General features: G+C 41.3%; 1 protein-coding gene and 1 pseudogene across 2 annotated transcripts in view; both read left to right on the forward strand.

Moving 5' to 3' along the window:
• The window catches only part of RNF144B (ring finger protein 144B), a 79,663-nt gene that overhangs the window by 49,919 nt on the left and 8,830 nt on the right, over positions 1 to 20,914 (forward strand). For both annotated transcript variants that reach the window (XM_028107477.2, XM_088024135.1), the window contains exons 5-6: positions 16,463 to 16,667; positions 18,746 to 18,890. In XM_028107477.2, coding sequence (XP_027963278.1) covers positions 16,463 to 16,667; positions 18,746 to 18,890 — 350 coding nt within the window. The remainder of the gene's footprint in view (positions 1 to 16,462; positions 16,668 to 18,745; positions 18,891 to 20,914) is intronic.
• Positions 2,074 to 2,484, forward strand: LOC114212566 (alpha-ketoglutarate dehydrogenase component 4 pseudogene; annotated as a pseudogene).

Raw genomic sequence — 20,914 nt, forward strand, 5'->3', positions numbered from 1 at the left:
CTCTCGAAGATCACTTCAAAACCTTCATCGACCCAAACGTTTTTACTGCTGCTTGTAATAGTCACCATTTGTTCTTTTGATACCACACCTGTAATCACAGTGATGGCTGTGTGTGTCATTCTAATACGATTTACAATCTATCAGGCTCATTTTCTTTCTGACTTTGGCCTTGGGGTAATTTATATAGCTTTTCTATTTGTACTGCCTATTTATCTGTAAGATTTATTTTTTTTTTGATCCTTTACCAAGATCGTTTTTAAGGAGCCATTTCCCTCCTGTCACACTCTGTACATTCTTGAACTAAATGGTCTGTTTTTCTTTCTTTTTAAGATTTTTAAATTTATTTTAGAGAGAGAGAGAGTGTACGTGCACAAGCGGGAGGAGGGGCAGAGGGAGAGGGAAGGAGGAAGCAGACTCCCTGCTGAGCGCAAAGCCTGATGCAGGGCTTCATCCCAGGACTCTGAGGTCACGACATGAGCTGAAACCAAGAGTTGGATGCTTAAACTGACTGAGCCCCCCAGGCGCCCCTAAATGGTCTGCTTTTCTATATCTAAGAAATAGGAGAGGGCGCCTGGGTGGCTCAGTTGGTTAAGCGACTGCCTTCGGCTCAGGTCATGATCCTGGAGTCCTGGGATCAAGTCCCACATCGGGCTCCCTGCTCTGCAGGAAGCCTGCTTCTCCCTCGGCTTGTGTTCCCTCTCTTGCTGTCTCTCTCTCTCTGTAAATAAATAAATAAAATCTAAAAAAAAAAAAAAAAAAAGAAATAGGAGAAAATTGTTCCGCTAGAACGCATTGTCTCATTGCGTATATAAAATAGACTCTCATCTAGCATGAACATACAATTTTCTGATTGCTAACTTTTAAATCTGGATTAGTAAAGTCTAAGACGTAAGAGGGGGGAAAGAAGAACATTTCTCTCTCATGTGTGAGTCTTTCATATGTGGCCTTGCGTATCTTTGCTTTGATGCATTATAAATTGATCAAATAGTTTGACTCATGCATGGAATTTATTTTTTTCTCACAAGTTCTGGGCAGATGTCCCATTACAGATCCCATGAATTGATCATGGATTTTATTGTCCCTGTTTTATAGATGAAGAAAGTGACAATTGCAGAAGTTGAGACCTGCCTAGCATCACATAGACTGTGTCTAAGCTTCTACATCTGAATGAATAATTCCATATTTTTTTTTATTAGGGTAACATCTATCAAAAACATAAAACTTACCATTTCACCCATTTTAGGTGTACAGTTCAGTGGCCTGTTGTGCAGCCATCACTCCCATCTATTTATCACCCCAAGCAGAAACTATAATTAAATAATAACTTCCCATTTCCCTTTTTTCCCCAGCCCCTGGTAACTTCTACTCTGCTTACTGTCTGTAAATTTGCCTAGTGTAGATATTTCATGTAAGCGGAATCATACAATATTTTCCTTTTGTGTCTGGCTTATTTCACTTGGTGTAATGTCTTGAAGGTTCATCCATGTTGTGGCATGTATCAGGACTTCATTTCTTTTTATGGCTGAAGAATAATATTCCATTGTATGTATATACCACATTTTGTTTAACCATTCATCTGTTGAAGGACACTTGGGTTGTTTCTAGCTTTTGTCTATTGTGAATAATGCTGCAGTGAACATTGGGGTACAAGTATTTTTTCGAGTCCTTGCTTTCAGTTCTTTTGGGTATATACCTAGGAGTGGAATTGCTGGGTCAAATGGTAATTCTATGTTTAGTGTTCGAGGAACTGCCAATTCGACATTTTTACTACTGTAAAGTATGGGAGTACATTACGTTTGGAAGTATGTTAAGTCTGGTGACCATTTGGTTCAACTCCTTTATTTTATAAGAAAGGAAACCAAGGTCCAGAGACATTTTGATCTGAGGTGATTCTGGAAGGCAATTTGTTAATTCTTCAGTATCAATTCATGTACTTCTTCATTATCATCCATAATAATAAAGAATTATTATTAGAAAATAGGCATGCCAGAGGGCCTGCCCCCAGCTGCCCAGGACTCCTGTTATCTCTGTGCCTAGCGAGCACCCTGGGAGCTGCTGCCCCATCCAGGGATCATGATGGGCAGCAAGATGGTGTCTGCCAGCAGGGTTGTTCAGGTAGTCAAGCCACATACTCCATTAATAAGGTTCTGTGACAGAAGAGACAATCCTAAACCTAATGATATCAGAAGATTTGAGACCAGCAGGACTACTGTCTCACTCTTCAATTTCACAGCATTCTAAGGGAAGTAAATCCCCAGATTTGCTGATGCATCAGGGTCCACCAGACACTGCAGATATGATAAAAACATTACCTCAGAAATACAGAAGGAAACTTGTATCTCAAGAAGAAATTGAATTTATCCAACGTGGAGGACCAGAATAATCACTTATGGCTGCCGTTTGTCATCAGACGAAAGACTAGTCTTTACATAAAGGACTTCCAAAATGGCACAAGTGAAATTATATAGTAAACAATTTGAATAAATACTCTGCAAAAAAAAAAATCTAGAAAATTTAGATGGACAATTGTATCTCCTAATATATGTGTCTTGGTCAGCTTCTCCACAAGCTTACCTAATTGTTTATATGCTTATTAAAGTATACATTTTTAAATGTTAAAAAAAAGAAAATAGGCATGCGAAGTAAGAGTAAATTTAAATTAATACAGTGTTACATAATGGAATTTACTTGATTGGCATAGTCTTTAAATTGTATACCTCATTTTTACTTGGTAGACTTCCTACCTCAAACTCAAGACTTACTAGCTAGGTGACTTTGAGGTCAATGCCATGAAAGGTTTTTTGTTTGTTTGGTTGGTTTTTTTAAGATTTTATTTATTTAAGAGAGAAAATGAGAGAGTACAACCAGGGGGGAGGGGCAGAGAGAGAGGGATAAGCAGCCTCCCCATTGAGTAGGGAGCCTGATGCGGGGCTCGATCCAAGGATCCCAGGACCCCAAATCATGACCTGACCCGAAGGCAGATGCTTAACCAACTGAGCCACCCCGGTGCCCCTGCTATGAGAGTATTTTATGTGGAACTGTTTAGAATGGAATCTTGGAATGCTTTAAATACTAATGTTGTGAATGAGCTAAATGACTTAACTGGTGGAAAGTAAAACTCACTGGCGGGACTCTCAGCTAGAGTTGTAGAGATTGCTGTGGCTCTGGAAAAATGTAGAATCAGATCAGTATCAGCCCTGTATCTGAATTCCAAAAATTTTCATTAGTTTTGCCCCAAATCTTATTGCTTACCAAGTTCTCAGTTTTTAGTTGTCATCCGTCTTTTAATTGTCCTCTGCTTTATGTTACATATATGGTTAGTTTGCCTTTTATAGCTTTGTTTTCATCCAAGTCTTCATGGGGAAAAATATTTTGAATAGTAATCCTAGAGCCTAAATCATCACTGTTTACATAAAGTGGAGAAACGGCATTTGGCATCGATCGGTTATTCTATGAATCCACTCTCCTTCCATCTGTGACTTTCCGTTGGCTACTACCCTGTTTGTGGCTTTCCTTTTCTGTGTCAGCCTTCCAATATTAACAAAGAAAAGAGAATACTAAGTTTGGCATGTGTTAGTGATCACTGCTGTACTTTCTGCTCGTTCTCAAAGCACATGATGCCTGATGATTAATGTTAGAATTTTGCTTGTCTCTTGAATCTGCTTGCCCAGAATCTACTTTTTCAAACTAGTGTGTTTTTTTTTGAAAATTGGGTCAAGATTTTCCATCTCTACTCCTTAAGCACTTTTCCTATTTTTTTGTGACCCTGTTTTACTTGTAATTGCAAACTGCTTCCGTGTCTTGGTAGGTTAACGTGTCTGTTCTTGGATATTTGTATTATCATATAGCTGCTGGAAACTCCTACCAATGGTTCAAGTGTCATAGTGTTCTCCTTGGAAAAGAAGTGAAGTAAAATAGGAATTTATTTTCCTGTTATCTGTTAATCCTACTGCATTCACTCACGTCTTCAGTATCTACTTTTTTGTGGACTGAGTATCTATTGTGTGCCAGGTGCATTTCTAGACTCTGCCGTAAGCTGTGGCTTCGTCTTTCCCTGAAAGCCGTCTCTTCTCAGCACTTGTCCCAGCCTCCTTTCACTGTGAGTCTCAACATTTATGATATGGCTCTTCAAGTTTCATCTCATGCCTTTATCTGTCCCTGGTGAAATGCGCCCTGCCCCTCTTTTGCGTCCGATCATTGAAGGTTTTATCTCACCAGAGCTCCGTGTGTTATTTGGTTTCTTTTGGTGTTTTTCTTTTTAGGGCTGTGAGATACTTCAATGACCTTCTTGTCGGTCTGGTTTGATTTTTTAACACCTCCCCACCTCTCATTAGGTATCTTCCTTTTCATAGTTTCTGATCACAAGCACATTCTTATTGTGTGTGTGTGAGTGTGAATGTGTGTGTGTGAGTGTGTATGTGAGTGTGACTGTGTGTGAGCTTGCGCCTGTTCTCTTTTTGAGCCTGCTTTTCTGGTGTTTTGCGGTAAATGTGTGACTAAGTCTAGGGTTTGCTTATGAAGCTATTCTGTGCTTCTGGGTGCTAACACTTTCTCCTCAGCTTCCTACTTCCTCTCCTTTACCATCAACTCTTTCTTGTGGGTCAGTTCTAAAAATCTAAAACAGTACTCTCTAGACATTTCAGCTAAAAAACGAACGTACCTGCAAGAAAAGACATTTATCATCAGTAGGGTGACATTTCTAAAGGGGACCCAAATGATAGGCACAGTGTGAAGTGTTTGCCTCTCCCTGTGCGCACTTCATTTCCTCATCTATAAAAGGGGCGTAATAATGGAAGGCTTATGCTAGGGCTGTCATAAAGAGTGAGTTAATATTGTGTGTCTGTCACCGTGCGCACTCAATTACTGTCATTGTTGTGTTGTTGTTTTTGTTATTCAGCACTACACCACTACCCCATCTTATCTTTATCCCAGTTTTCTAAACTAAATGAAGAAGGCATCTTCTAGAATCCAGATCATACCTCGACTGAGTGTATAACACAACAATACCACTTTTGTTCCCTTTTCATCTTAATCCATATCTTTTTCAGCATGTTTTTACCCTTATTGTCCTAAATTATAAAGCATTGTATGGCACCGTGATAATGAAAGCGAATTCCTTACACCACCGGCCATATCCGGTTCCTTCATGCTCTTACTCAAAGCATAAATCCACCTTCTCTACCTCCAAGGAGATCGTGACTTGCTGACCTGGAGCATTCAAAGTGGCTGCTTTAAAGAGAAAAGGTTCCCGTGCTGATAATGGAAATGGAAATCTATTTAATAACATGATTATGTTTTTACATAGAGAATGGTATTCTAGGAGGAAAAACAGCCCAGTCCCAGCATGTACTCACTAACCATGAGTAAAGCAAACTCCTAACTTCTGTGGGTTTTAACATACCAGCGTTAGACTAGATAAACTCAGATGTTTCCACGTTTGAAATTCTGTGCTTCTCCTCAGCAGTCTTGACAGCATCCCCTTGCCTCATGGCCGCATCTATTTGAGTTTATTTACTATGGCAGATGTTAATTCTGATCAGTATAGTTTAATTGCATTTTAACTATTTACAGAAGACCTTTGTTCTTTGAGATATCAGAAAGCAAATTAACTTTGGCATAATTAAAAATGCAGTGGGTCATAAAAGTTAAAACTGTTTTATTTTAGCTGATAATTAGCTTGGATGTATCATGTTTTCCACAATAAGAAATCATGGGCTATCTTTTTTGGCACAGTTTCACGGTGGCAGAAAACCCACTCGTGTTAGTTAAGAGAATTTACAACAGAATAAAAAAGCAAACTCTGCATACCTAATGCTGATAGTTTCGGTTGGGGAAACCAAGGGTCTTGAGCTCAGTTTTTGAAAACTGAAGGCAATCACTGGGGTTAGACATGGCCCTTAGGTCTCATGGCAGTTTTATTTTCTCAGAATGTTTCTATTTCTCAATAATTGTCAGAATACAGAAGTAGAAATAGCTTTAAATAGCATTTCCTGCCTTGCATAATTTATATGAACAAGCAGTCTTAGATCAATCATGGAGCTTTACTCCAGTAATCAGTTTTAATTTTCATAAGTAAATTCTGGTTGAAGTTTGTGAATTTGTCTGTCTCTGATGTAAGTCCATTACATTTAATCACTGCTAAATCATGTTCATGTCAAAGTGTTGGGGGCACCACTGGGAATGATTTACACTGGCCCCCGGTTTCTCTTTTTCTAGATTCCCGAACTTACCCCCATCTCAGAGCTACATGACGCTTTCATCACTGCTGATGCAGAAGAGATTAGTTGAATATGCATGAGTTCATTTTCCTCCAACTTTGGAATAGAAATTTGAAGGGGGAGGAAACTAAACCTTAAACTTTTGGGATAATTGTGCATTTTATTTATCTACCTAATAACTCTGTTTCTGAGGCCAAGAACCAGGAGTTAGAATTGAATTCACAATATTTTTAACCTGTACCTGTACAGGGTTAATGCAAAAATTTTTAAAACACTTTTTATTACTATACAACCCCCTCCCCGCCCCGTCTTCTGACTCCTCTCAGCTCATTGGGGTGGAGTCAAGAGTGAGGGGAGGAAGCCCTTGTTCATGTAAAGCAATATGGCTTCCACCTGGTGTCCACCAGTTGGTTCTTTGGTGTCAGTTTAGGAATGCTAATATCTGATGCCCCTTCAGCGTTTTTTCCTTTTCTGGTAATCCGGCCTCTAGGTTCCATTCGTGGTACATCCTGTTACCTGACAGATATAAAGCAAAATTGTGCTCTTAATGGCATATTGAAATTTTAGTAATTCTTAAATAAAATGATTCTTTTAGCTTCTATGGACATTGACTTGGAGCTGCTCTTCTAGGAGCTGGGCTGACGAGCAATCTGAAGGGCAGATGTGCTTTTCAGTGTAATCTGGCCAGACTTGTGTGTGTGGATCCCTGTTCTGTTGGGAGGTGCTCTTCTCCAAGAGACTCCAAGATGCCCTATACAAAAATCTCCCTGAGTAGTTGTTTCTGTTCTCGGGAAATACCTGAATGCAGGGTTGAGCAATATAGAACCTTGCTGTGTATCCCGCCATTATCTTTTATTACCATTGGCAATTGATCTACTGATACCATTTCTTATACTTCTGTTACATTGCTTCTTCATTTATTCAACAATACTACATTCCAGGAAGCTTTCTAGATCAGTGCTTGTTGACTTGAGATGACTGCATCCAACTGCATCTTTACTAGGAAATCTTGACTGTTTCACCTTCAAAGTATGCTCCAAATTGTCAGTACTTTCACTTCTAACATCTAATCCAGATCTTAGATTGGATCACTGTAATATCTGTGTTGCCACTTTGTTCTACCACCACCCATTCTCCCTACAGTAGCCAGAGTCATCTTCTAAGAATGGTAGTCATATCACGGCTCTCCCCTAATCAAGAAGGCACTCCCCTGTCTTCCTCGGTGCTGCCCAGGGAGGTGGCAGCCATCTCCTATTCGGCATCATGGCTGCCCTCAGACCTCTGGTGAAGCCCAAGATTGTTAAAAAGAGGACCAAGAAGTTCATCTGGCACCAGTCAGATCAATATGTCAGAATTAGTGCAACTGGTAGAAACCCAGAGGCATTGACAATCGGGTGCACAGAAGAATCAAGGACTGGATCTTGATGCCCAGCACTGGTTATGGGAGCAACAAGAAAACAAAGCACAAGCTGTCCAGTGGCTTTCAGAAGTTCCTAGTCTACAACATCAAGAGCTTGAAGAGCTGCTGATGTGCAACAAATCTTACTGTGCAGAGATTGCTCAAAATGTCTCCTCTAAGAACCTCAAAGCCATTTTGGAAAGAGCAGTCCAGCTGGCCTTCAGGGTCAACAATCCCAATGCCAGACTGCGTAGTAAGGAAAATGATTGGACAGCTTATGTGTACACTGTATTTGTGTTAATAAAACTACCAAAAAAAAAAAAAAAAAGGCATCCCCCACCAGTGGCTTCTCATCATGCTTAGGCCTTATCATCATCATCTGGATCAGGCCCTTGATGACTATTCCCACATTATGTCCTATGACTCTTCTCTTTGCTCACTTAGCTCCTTGTAAAATGTCATGTATAAATGCCTTATTACATGTATAAATTGCTTCTTTTGCATCATTTTGATATAAGTTGGAAATCTTTCAGATCAAAATTGGATTGGCTGCTTATTCATGGTTTTAACCTATCGACTTAAATGTGTTTTTAAAAAATGGGCAGCTATAAATAACTCTCAGAAGCAGAAGTAATGTTTGCTCAGTGTCATCTGGTTCTCTCACAAATCTAACAGCTCCAGAGGCTTATCTCCAGCAGTTCTAACCAAATTAATAGTTACCCAGTTGAAAAAGCAGAAAGTGTGCTTTTGAGTAGAGAGGTCTCTGTCATGAATCAAAAATAAAGAAGGCAGAGAAAAAAAATACATCATTTAAGTATTCTTTGTACATTCAGGCCCAGAGGCACCGATATACCTTTTCTTCTCATTCAAAAAATGTCCTTCATGAATTTCTGTACTTCTGTGGAAATGTGCTTGTGTGTCCTGTTTAACTGCAAGGGATAAATCTCTTTAAGCCTATCTCCATCTCCAGTTAGAGAAATTGAGTCACTACTCTTTTGAATGTTCTGTTAACTCATTGTTAACTTAGCTCCTTATGGTAATATAGAAATATAAAGCTGAGGGGACTGTCAGGAATTTGGCTAGATTTGTCTTTCTGCCCCAGAATAGTTATTTACTCTGCTCTTAATGGTTCAGCAGGAAGACAACAGCACACCTCCTTTGGCAAGTATCTTTTACATAACGAGAACAATATTTCAAAGCTGTAGGACAAGGTCAAGTACTTGTGTAAAAAATACCTGTGCCCAAAAACAAACATTACATAAACATATGATATTGTATTGCTACTGTGGGTGCTTCCTGTGTTGAGGGACATTTCTTTAAGCTTTAATCATGTCAGAGTCTAACTAGCAGTGCTTTCTCTTTATTTAAATTCTTTAAAAGAGTGGCTGATGATCCAGCAATTGCACTATGAAGTATTTACCCAAAGCATACAAAAAAATAGACTTGAAGGGACACATGCACCCTGAGGTATTTATAGCAGCATTATCAACAATAGCCAAGTTATGGAAAGAGCCCAAATGTCTGTTCACAGATGAATGGATAAAGAAGATGTGGTGTATATGTACAATGGAATATTACTCCACCACAAAAAAGAACCACTTACAACAACATGGATGGAGCTAGACAGTATTATCCTAAGCAAAATAAGTCAGAAAAAGACAAATACCCTATGCTTTCACTAATATGTGGAATTTAAGAAACAAAACAGATGAACAGGGGGAGAAAAAAAGAGGTGAACCAGGAAACAGACTCTTAACTACAGGGAACAAACTGGGTTACTGGAGGGGAAGCAGACGTGGGGATGGGTTAAAAGGGTGAAAGGGACTAGGGAGGGCACTTGTTAGGATGAGCAATGAATGTTGTATGTAAGTGATGAATCACTAAATTCTACACCTCCAAGTAAATATTACAATGTACGTTAACTAACTGCAATTTAAATAAAAACTTAAGGGCACCTGGGTGGCTCAGTTGGTTAAGCGACTGCCTTCAGCTCAGGTCATGATCCTGGAGTCCCGGGATCGAGTCCCACATCGGGCTCCCTGCTCAGCAGGGAGTCTGCTTCTCCCTCTGACCCTCTTCCCTCTCGTGCTCTCTATCTCTCATTCTCTCTCTCTCAAATAAATAAAATCTTTAAAAATTAAATAAATAAATAAAAACTTAAAAACAAATAAAGGGTGGCTGAAGGGGGGCTCTCTTTGAGAGAAATAATTGGTTTAAATTCGTAGATATCTGTCCTCTGTTTTCTCCCATGACCCTCTGTATTTATAAAGGAAAAATTTTGACCTGCTGGGTGGACAGGAGTGTACTGAGTGCATCCCATCTGATTGGCGCTGTGAAGGGTGCTTGGAAGTCAGATAGGGAGATCCAGAAATATTTACTTGTGACATGCTATCATTCTAAGTGGGAGAAACAGCCTACCTGTCCTCTAGGGTAACTCTCACTGAGTTAAAGATCGCAGTCAGATGTATGAAAAGCAATTAATGAACAATAAACAGGAATATGACCAAATACCAAATGCTCTTTAGAAGAAGAAGCTATGCACCCATCGGAAACACAGGAAGTTCCTTCAGGTATAAGTACTTTTCTATATGTAGAATGTTCAGGAAGGGGAAAAGGCTGGCCAGCAAATATGGCTAAAGGAACTGCCACTGTTGTAGTTTCAATTTCTCTTCTTCTTGTGCTAAGTTCTGTTCCTTCGTTGCCCACTCTGTGCCCCCCACTTGACGGTGTTGAAGTAGGGTTTATATATTTAAGTATTTGCTCTCAGTTTGTTCAGTGATATGTTGGTAAACAGGTTTGGGGGGGCCTGGGGAGGCTCTGATTTATAGTGTTTGCCAGTTTCCGTGGTGTAAATACTCTCATCATGGCTGATTTCTCAAGTGGGCGGTTCATGTGATGTCCCTGAATGCAGAGTTGAGAGAAGATGGGAGTAGGTTCTTGACTGCAGGCAAGACCCCACTTTAGGAGGCGACTGCTAATGTTCTTGCTCGGTGTCTTCTTAAATACAGAGTCTTTATTCCAATATCTGGAAGGAGACTGTTCTTTCCCTTTTATACCTTCCACACTCTGGCTTCCTACGGAGTTGCTATTCCAGGGACTGTTTTTTGTTTTTTTGATCTCTGTTTATGTGGTGCTTTAGCTCTCTCGAACTTAATCTCTTTGTGTTTTATCTCAGCTTGCGTCATCTGCTTTGTACTGTGATTAGGAACGACCCGTTTTACTTCCTGAGTTTAGAGCTGATTAAAAGGGAAAACTTCATTAGGAAGAAAAGCATTAAAATATTTCTGTATTAAAAAAACTTTCTGTATATTAAACAGTCCTTACCTCCACCCCTAAAAGCTGCTCACAGATAATAATAATTTCATTTATGTTATCTTGTGGGGTGCTCTGTCAGTTATTACATGGCTTGGTTTTGTTTTTTACATTTTATTTTAAACATCTCTTGTCCTTTTCACACTGAGATTTCTGAGAAGCAAACCTCTATCTTCATCTCTGTAAGCCCAGGGTCTCTAAAAATCCCTGAAATTGATCATTTGTTGAATGAACAATGAGTAATAGACACTTGCCTAAGTTTTCAGGCATATCATCACAAGAAGTCAAGCCTAAAGAAGTTTGGAATAGTCCAAATTAAAGCAAGATTGAGCCTTAGTCATGGCATGGGTTCTGTAAACAAGTAAATACCGGAGAAATCCAGGACTGAATCTTAGACACCATCCATTGATGGAACCAAAGGAAGCAGTATTGATGTGAAAGGAGAAGGAAGGTTGTGGGAAGAAAATAGAGAGGTTGGTGACTTATGGAAGAGAGCTACAAGAGTATCAGATAGAAGATGGAATGAGAAACATTTGCTAGATATGAGTAGAGGGATGGCAGTTTTAATTTTCAGAGAGCAGTTTATTAATGAGCTGGGAATAAAAACTTTAGAGACTTAAGGAGGAAATGAGGGGACTGGAAGGAGAATCAGTGAATGTGGATCACTCATCCAAGGACTGACATGAGGCAGGAAGGTGAAATGGATGTTAGGTACAGGGAGACAGTAAGTAGGGTTCTAGCAAGGGTAGTAATTATCCATTTTAATGTTAGAAATTTTTTTTCATTGTCATCCTTATAAGTGACGCTTCATAAAGGAGGTTTAATTTTGAAAGTGCTATATGTAAATTTCCATGTTTTGCCAAGCTGGTGTCTTTCCAAATGTAGAGAGCCTAATTGAGGTGGGTGGAGATTTAAAGTCTAATAATGATCGTAACATACCTTCAACCCCAGGACTAGTATTGGATGATTTTAGTGTGCCATGTACATCTGTTGATGAGAGTCCTAGAAGAGAATGGAAAATAAATTCCAGTGCAAGGCAATTCAAGATGGTATTAGTAGTGGATGTATTGTAAGTCAGTTGTTGGCAGAGGAGTGTATCTAGCTTTTGCAAAAACCAAAAAGGACTGCTTTAAATCAACAGGAAGCATCCCATCACTGTGTCAGGTAGACTGGAGCACACAAATAAAATAGGTAGCCCTTGCCTACAATCTAAAGAGAGAAAGGTTATCTCCATGAAGTGACTGGAGCACAGCAATGAACAAGATACGGATTCTGTGACACCAAAATTAAGACAAGTATGTAGTAGGTACTTTAAAGAAGGTCCTTTAAGAATGCATAGGCTATAACTCAGTTAAAGATGAAAGGATTTTTAGGGAAAGGAAAAGCATAGAATGAGAATTGTATATATGGAGAAGAATGTGAAACGGGAAATTTGAATACAGAAAGTAGATGATTTTCCAGAAGACAGCTTAGATCCAGAATTATTAGTCTGCCGTTCATATGCCAGAATTGATAGTAGCCTTTTATTTTTAAAAATTTTTTAAAGTTTTATTTATTTATTTATTTTAAAGATTTTATTTATTTGAGAGAGAGAGTGAGAGCAAGAGGGAGAAGGTGACTCCTCGCTGAGCAGTAGGCCAGATGTGGGACTCAATCCCAGGACCCTGAAATCATGACCTGAGCCGAAGGCAGATGCTTAACGGACTGAGCCACCCAGGCACCCTTATTTATTTATTTTAGAGAGAGTGTGCAAGCACGGGGGGTGGGCGGGTGGAATGCGGGGGGGGAAGGGGAGGAGAGGGAGAGAGAGAAAATCTTGAGCAAACTCCCCACTAAGTGCAGAGCCTGAAGCTGGGCTCGATCTCCTGACCCTGAGATCATGACCTGAGCCCAAACCAAGAGTCAGATGCCCAACCGACTGAGCCACCCAGGTGCCCTTGACAGTGGCCTTTTAAAACTAGCTTTAAAAAATTATAGAAGCGGTGGGCGCCTGGGTGGCTCAGTCATTAAGCGTCTGCCTTCAGCCCAGGTCATGGTCCCAGGGTCCTAGGATCGAGCCCCACATCGGGCTCCCTGCTCAGAGGGAAGCCTGCTTCTCCCTCTCCCACTCCCCCTGCTTGTGTTCCCTCTCTCGCTGTGTCTTTCTCTCTGTTGAAAAATAAATTTAAAAAATCTTAAAAAAAAAATTATAGAAGTAGTATTTGCTCCTGTTTCTTTTTAAATTCAAGTTTAGGGGCACCTGGGTGGCTCAGTTGGTTAAGTGGCTGCTTTTGGCCCAGGTCATAATCTCAGGGTCCTGGGATCAAGTCCTGCGTGGGGCTCCTTGCTCAGTGGGGGGTCTGCTTCTCCCTCTTCCTCTGCCCCCCCCCAACTCATGCTCTCTCTCTCTCTCTTTCTGTCTCAAATAAATAAAATACATAAAATATTTTTAAAAAATTAATTCAAGTTTAGTATCAAAGTAAATCTTTGCCTCCTCTCCCAACCCCTGACCTTTACTCAAGGATAACTGTTTTTATGCTTCTTAGATATTCTGAAAATGTTAAAACATTTCTATATATACATATTCTTATAAACATGGTTCATTTATACTCTTCCTCAATCCGCATTTCTGAATTGGCAATATAACTTTGGGATCTTTCCATATTGTCACATTGATTCACCTTATTTTAGAGCTACACAGTGTTCAACTATATGGATGTACATCATTTGTCTACTAACCTACACAAAAACCTTTTGAGTCTGACGTAGTGTGTTAATTTTTTAAAAAAGGTTAATAATAAAAATAAATTTTTATTATGGTAGATAAGGTTTTCTACAGGATGATATGTGTAGTATATATTTTATTTCTGTTTGCATCCACACATTTCCATGTGCCTGACCTATAACCTCGGGTTGGGAAAGACTTTAAAACTACGTGCCGCAGGGGAAGAACAGTCCTTGTTTGACCTGGGCCTTTGCTCACTGTCGCTGGAGGTAACCTTATGGGTTGAGATGCTTTCATCTGCAAGGAACAGAATGCCGGACTTAGAAGTGCCTTAGCCAGTGAAGGCACTGAATTACCTCGCACACAGGAAATCCAGAGGTAGGCTGTTGCAGGTGCGGTCGACGTAGCGGCTCAACTTCTCCAACTCATGTAATTTTCCCCTCAGAATTCCCAGAGTTGTCCTGGCCCAGGCATCACAGCTTCCCACGGCTGTGTTCAAAGGCACACAGACTGAAGGGAGACTCTTGCCTGCGGATCCGGAAGGAAATCTAGTCCCAGAAGCCCCTTGACGGACCTCCCCTCACCTCCTGTTGGCCAGAACCATGTCACATGACCACACCGTGGCTGCGCGGAAGGCTGAGAGCGCAAGTCTGCGATGTTCTGTGTCTATAGAGATGTGGGCGTTCTCAGCAAGGTGGAGTGAAAGGAGTTGGGACGGACGTTGCCTGGATCCTATAGAGGTGTCTTGAGTAGCTGATACCATTTTTGGATAGAGTTAAAATCTGCCTCCTGGTAACTCCACTTTGGGTGTTGGTTAAGCTCTCTAAGCTATCCCTAAAGAACAAGACTTCTAACGAAATAAGTAGAAAGCTGTAATGTCTCCCTTTTGCCCCTTGCACCACCCTCCTTCATATGATCATTCCTGTACTGTCAAAGTGGAGAAGAATACAGAGCATCACTGTTTTCTGTGGCTCAGACTCTTCCCTTGCTTTTTGATTGGACTGTGTGTATCAGCTGCTTTGCTTCCTAAGGTTTTTTTTTTTTTTATGGGAATTCATCAAAATTTGTAACTGCTCCCGTATTTATTGTTTCTGCTTTGATTGTGGCAATCCAGATACATGAAATAAGTTGGTAGAAACAAACAGGTCAGAATTTCCACCAAATAATTTGGGTTAGAATTATGAGGACAAGTTGTGTCCTTGTATCTTTTTAGGGTGATCCGCAGGGATGCTATAAGTTTAACTGTAATATGTGTCTTTCCTTTCCTTTCCTTTCCCTTCTGTATTGTCAGTCTTTTAAAAGACCCGTGATTGAGAATGGGTGGTTAAGTAGGTAGGTGATGTGGGTATCCTTAGCTCTAATTTATATACCAGACTTCGTTTCTTTGGATTTAGTGTTTGTGAAGCAGTTATAAGAGTTTGGAAAAAAGTATCAATGGTGTGGAAAGAAAAGGTCAAAACCTTGGAGCATAGGTGTATGTCACTGTCCCCTTGACTTTCTAACTAGCCTGTCCCAAACTTTTAGGAATTTCTTTCAAGAGTCCATCTCTCTTGGGGTCTGAGCACCTGTGAATCATAGGCTTCCCTTTTCTGATTTTATTTGGCTCATCATTCTCCAATCCCTATTCCCCAGAATTATTAGATAAGAAAATATGTGTAAGGATGCTCTTTTTGAATGAAAACCTATAATCATGGATCCGATTGTTGCCTTTTCTAGATGAGAGATTAATGGAGACAGTGTTTGCTGGGACATTTTGGACTTATTTCCCCTGATACTGAATTTGTAAAATTATTACCTTTAACACTAAGCTCATACTTAATGCCTTCATTTCCTTTGTGCACCACTCTTTGGGTCTGTTTGCCTCCTGTGTGGGAATTTACAAGAATCATAAGCCTTAGGAGGTTTAAAACTGGAATCTCATTGGTTTAAAATTCGCAAAATACATCGGTTCAGAGAAAAAAGGGCTACTCTACTCAAATAACATCATTTTCACATGATATATTCCCTTAAAGGTCACATAAGACAAGAATGTGAGGTCTGTTATTGAATAGAAAAATGGAAAACTGAACAAGATTTGTAAACATTTGAATAGAATGACAGTCGGCTTACCCCCAACTCCATATTCTTTCCTACAGGCCACTTGGATGTGGCTGGTGTAGTGTATAACTGACTATCATTTTATGGTTCATGAAACCTTTTGATTTTAGAGCATGTGAGTCTTTTACAAATGTCTCTAACTAACATATGGTAGGACAACAGAATATCCAAATTGACAGCCAATCTGACTTCTTGGCTAAGCCACACCAGGCACAGTTTGGTCCCTAAACTATTTGATTTCTTTCTTTTTCTTTCAGTTCCTTCTAAAAAACAGTAAGAAACCTCACTACTTATTTCTCAGTCCCAGAAAGGACAAAATCCTTTTTTAATTTCTTTTTTCCTTTTGCTTCAGTAGGACCTTCTGGTCCAATTTTCCTCCAAGATAATGCCCCAAATAATTGTAGCAGGGACTTGAGATTTTTGCCTACTTTGAGTGCTGAAAGCGAGAAGTATTCCAAAAGAATTGCCAAGTTTGGTTAGTGAGAACACTCCTTATCTGTTCATAAGGGCAGTGGTGGCTTCTTCCACTAGCACCTACTTTGAGAAACATGGCAGGGCTGAGTGACCTTGAAGGTTTGGGTCCATTATGAAGACCAAGAGTAGAAATCACTGCCCTCAGTGGTACTAACCTTCCGTAAATATTAGCCTATAGAAGAGAAGAACGGAGGGGAGAAAGCTTGGGCCTGTATGAAAGACACATAGACCGTCCCATTTTCTTTGTTTGTACTTTAGAAGTTCACCTGGACCCCTACCGAACATGGTGCCCTGTTGCGGACTGTCAGACGGTGTGCCCTGTTGCCTCCAGTGACCCGGTTCAGCCTGTGCAGGTGGAGTGCCCTTCCTGTCACCTGAAGTTCTGCTCCTGTTGCAAGGATGCTTGGCACGCAGAAGTCTCCTGTAGAGATGGTCAGCCCATCGTCCTGCCAACAGAACACGGGTAAGAAAGGAAGCGGTCTTTGGCATGAGTCACCGGTTTTCTCAGAAAGCCCAAATAGGTTGCCTGGAGAAGGAATTCTCTTGTGATGGAATTTAGAGATTAGTTATTTCCCTGGGGAACTTCCCTGAGAAGTGTCTCCGAATTGGGAAGCTGTTAACAAAGAGTACTGACAGAGCCTTTCTAAGGGACTTTTAGGTATTGACCCTGGGACAGTCTCCCTGAGACTGCTGAAATTAGGGTTTGTATACGTTTTGATTCCTCTTCAGGTAGGGGGAGGCACACGGGCCACTGGTTTTCAATAGCAAGGCATGGCTTGTCCACAGCCTTTTGCTTAGGAAGCATGAGCACCTGCTATGGATTTACCTCGTTCTTCCTGCTGCAAAGCGGTGCGGAAATTATTTTGTGACCCGACAGTGTGGCAGTTTGTGAGGCGTGCCAGTCCTGTCAAGGAGAGCACCACAATAGAAACAGCAGTCCTTCAGGGCAGCGCAGTGCTCAGTGCACAGGTCCTAGAGGAAAAGGCTACATCTCTCAGGACTTGGTACCTGAAAGATGGTGCCAAGGCTCAGGTTCTGTTACAGTGAGAAGCAATTAAATCTGTACCTTTCAGTACAGAAGGATTTTATGGCAGCAGAAAGGCCCAGAGCGAGAGACTTTTCTGCTCGATCCCTTGCTTTGCTTGAGGCTCTGGCTATTCTGCACGAGCAAGAACAGAGGTACCAGTGTTCCAGTCCAGTTGGCTGACTCAGCCCGCACCCTCGGAGTGTGTGGAACCATTCTTTAGGAATAGTAGCACTGCCTGGCTAGGATAGTGGGCTCGAATCTTAGACCAAACCAACCAAGAGGAAAAATAGATCTAGTGCACATGGCAGGCATGTGCCTTCTTAGCCAGTACCCTCTGCACATGGCAGTGAGGTGTGTGGGTATCATGGGACAATGTGAAGATCCCAGAGAAGAGAGGGGTTGAGTTCTTTTTTTATTTTTATTTTTTAGATTTTATTTATTAGAGAGAGAGAGAATGAGAGGGGGGAGGGTCAGAGGGAGAAGCAGACTCCCCACTGAGCAGAGAGCCAATTTGAGGCTCGATCCTGGGACTCTGGGATCATGACCTGAGCCGAAGGCAGACGCCCAAATGACTGAGCCACCCAGGTGCCCCGAGAGGTTGACTTCTGACATTGTCGCTTGGTATCTGTGGGACCTCATGGAAGTCACTCAGCCTCTATGAGTCTGTTTCTCTATTTGGGAAAAAAAAAAAAAAAAGATGGCGGTGGGGAAGAGACTTAAGATAGTGACTGTCCCACTGCTCTGATAAGGTTATTGTGAGTACCAAACCTGATCCTGGATCTGGCAACACTTTGTGACCTTGGTGATTCTGTGTGCTGGAGGCTGGTTTTGATGAACGGTAACTAACGTGCAATGCAGTGCTGTGGCCCCCCTAACCTTCCCACCCCAATGTGTTCCACTTATTTTCCATGTCCCCTAAGGCTCTGAGCCTGTGCTGACCTATTCATCTGTCTGGAGCAGGTCTCTTTAATGAGACTGGGCATTTATTTTCAAATATTGATTATCGCCTCCCCTGACCTCTTCCATCTGTTTATCGGAACAGATCACCAGAAAGATTTATCTATGCTGTGTCAGATCCAGAGCTAGTTTTTCTGTTGTGTAGCAGAATGCTTGTGTTTTTTATTTAGACAGTGTGTGCTCAGGGAATGAAACACTAATTGGCAAAATAATGAGTTAAGTCAGGTGTGGAAAATACAATTATATCATCACTCCAAGCCAAAAGTAAATGAATTAAGGTTCTTTTTTTGTTTTGAGTTATCCGAACAACTAATAATCTGTGTCTCTCCTATTTTCACCCCCACCCTCTTCCATGGAAGTGAATTAAGCTCAGATGAGGAGGAGTCCACTACCTACCCATCAGGAGCCCTAGGAATTCAGTTGGTGACCATAAAGTTAACTGTTGAATTAGTTACACTCTGCGCACGCTTCCCCAGCCCTGGTTACTGTACACCGTTGTGGTTCTAGCAGCATTCTTGATCTCTGCCCCCATAATTTCTCATCCATTTTGTGTCTAGGGCCCTCTTTGGGACAGACGCAGAAGCCCCCATTAAGCAGTGCCCTGTTTGTCGGGTTTACATCGAACGCAACGAAGGCTGTGCTCAGATGATGTGCAAGAATTGCAAACACACGTTTTGCTGGTACTGTCTCCAGAACCTGGACGTAAGTTCCACTCGGAAGTGTCTTCTCCTGTGGTCTTTTCTCCACTCTATCTGTGCAACCGTCAGGATCCTTCAGCCTTTCCTTTTAAAATCTTGAGCCTACATTTGTCCTGCAAAAGAAGGTTATTTTTCTTAAGGATACTTTCTGAGCCTGCTACTTTATTTTTATTTATTTATTTATTTATTAAAAGATTTTATTTATCTATTTGAGAGAGAGAGCACACAAGCAGGGGGAGGGGCAGGGGGAGAGGGAGAAGCAGGCTCTTCGTGGAGCAGGGAGCCCGATGCAGGACTCGATCCCAGGATCCCGGGATCATGACCTGAGCCGAAGGCAGACACCCAACCGACTGAGCCACCCAGGCGCCCTGAACCTGCTACTTTAGATGTCTAGCAAATGTCTCTTTGAGTCCGTTAGCTGTGTCAGCTTAGCTGTGAAGGCAAGCTTTTGTTTTAGGGACGTTTCCTGCTTTGGGGGGCAGTGTCTCCTTTTATCATGTAAAGAACTGTCAGTGTATTCATTTATTTTGTTGCTATAACAAATCACCACAAACGTAGTGGCTTAAAACAGCACAAACTTATTGTCTTTAGTTCTGTCCTCTGGCACTCTGATGTGGGTCTCACTGGATTAAAATCCAGGTGTCCTCAGGGCTGCATTCTTTTCTGGATTCCAGGGGAGAATCCATTTCTTTGCTTTTTCTAGCCTTTAGAAGCTGCCTGCCTTCGTTGGTATGTGGCCCCTTTCTCCATCTTCGCAGCCAGCCATATCACGTCTTTTTGAGGCCTTCCTCCATTGTCACAGCTCCCTCTGACCACAGCTAGGAAAGCCGCTCTGCTCTAAGGGCGCGCTTAGATGAGAGGAAAAAAAGGTGGTGTGAGGGACTGATGAACAGATCTTCCTTCAGTTCTGGTGTTTCTTCTAGCACGTGTGCTACCCCAAATAGGAATAGATAGTCCCTATTTTGGCCATCTGGACTAATGAAATATGTCCGTATCAGTGTGAGCCCTCCATCATGGTGAGGTGGACATTCTTTTCTCAATTTTTCTTTCTTTCTTTCTTTCTTTTTTTTTTTTTTTACAAGACTTACTTATTTTAGAGAGAGAATGAGAGCAAGTCAGCGCAAGTCAAGTCGGGGGGAAGGGTAGAGGGAGAGAATCTCAAGCAGACTCCACACTGAGTGTGGAGCCTGAGGCAGAGCTCGATCACACGACCCTGAGGTCACAACCTGAGCCGAAATCAAGAGTTGGACGCCCAACCGACTGAGCCATCCAGGCGCCCCACTCAACTTTTCAATTGCTTAGTTTGCTTCGATTTGATGAGCAGCTCTGGTGATGCTTTTGTATCACGCAGTCAGTGAGTCAGTGTGCGGTTAATACAGGGTGCATGCTGGTCACCACATGCCTGATTTTTAACTGAAAATTAGCTAAGTTGTTTCAGATGACATCTGTGAGGAAGAATTTTAAACAGCCTGATCTCAGTATTTCAAGCAGTGTTATAAATTGGGGGAAAGAAAACTGAATTTAAGACTGTGGAAGCTCAGCAGCTCAGGTTGAAAGAAGTGTTTTTATTTATTTTTTAATACTGTTTATCATAACCCCTTGAATTACAAGTATGTGGGATATTTGAGACCTATTATGATTCCAAACGTGTGATACTCTGGGCGAGGTTTTCATTGATTGCACACCCCCTGTGTTTTTACAAAGGAAAGAAATCTTTTCTGTTTGCCTTCAGGTTTAACCAGAACATTAATTGGGTTCATATCCACAAGGAAGCTGAGCCCATGAGGTTCTTTTTAAGAGGCAAGAACGTAAGGGAATAAAGATGTGTGCCAGATCTCCCCATCCTTTGGCTGAAATATGTTTGGGGTATGGTGTTGCAAAGAACACACTGTTCTGTTACTTGGACTGTTCCGGTGCTCGAGTTGAAATGGTACAGATGTTAAAAGGCTGGATACACAGACTTCAAATACTGAAGCATCTTTTTCTGGTCATTGTTTTCTGAGATCTCATTTTCTCAGTTTTGGCCCG

The sequence above is a fragment of the Eumetopias jubatus genome, unplaced genomic scaffold (assembly GCF_037043125.1).
Source record: "Eumetopias jubatus isolate StellerSeaLion01/CBP00866 unplaced genomic scaffold, mEumJub1_p1.0 scaffold_6, whole genome shotgun sequence".
Lineage (NCBI taxonomy): Eukaryota > Metazoa > Chordata > Mammalia > Carnivora > Otariidae > Eumetopias > Eumetopias jubatus.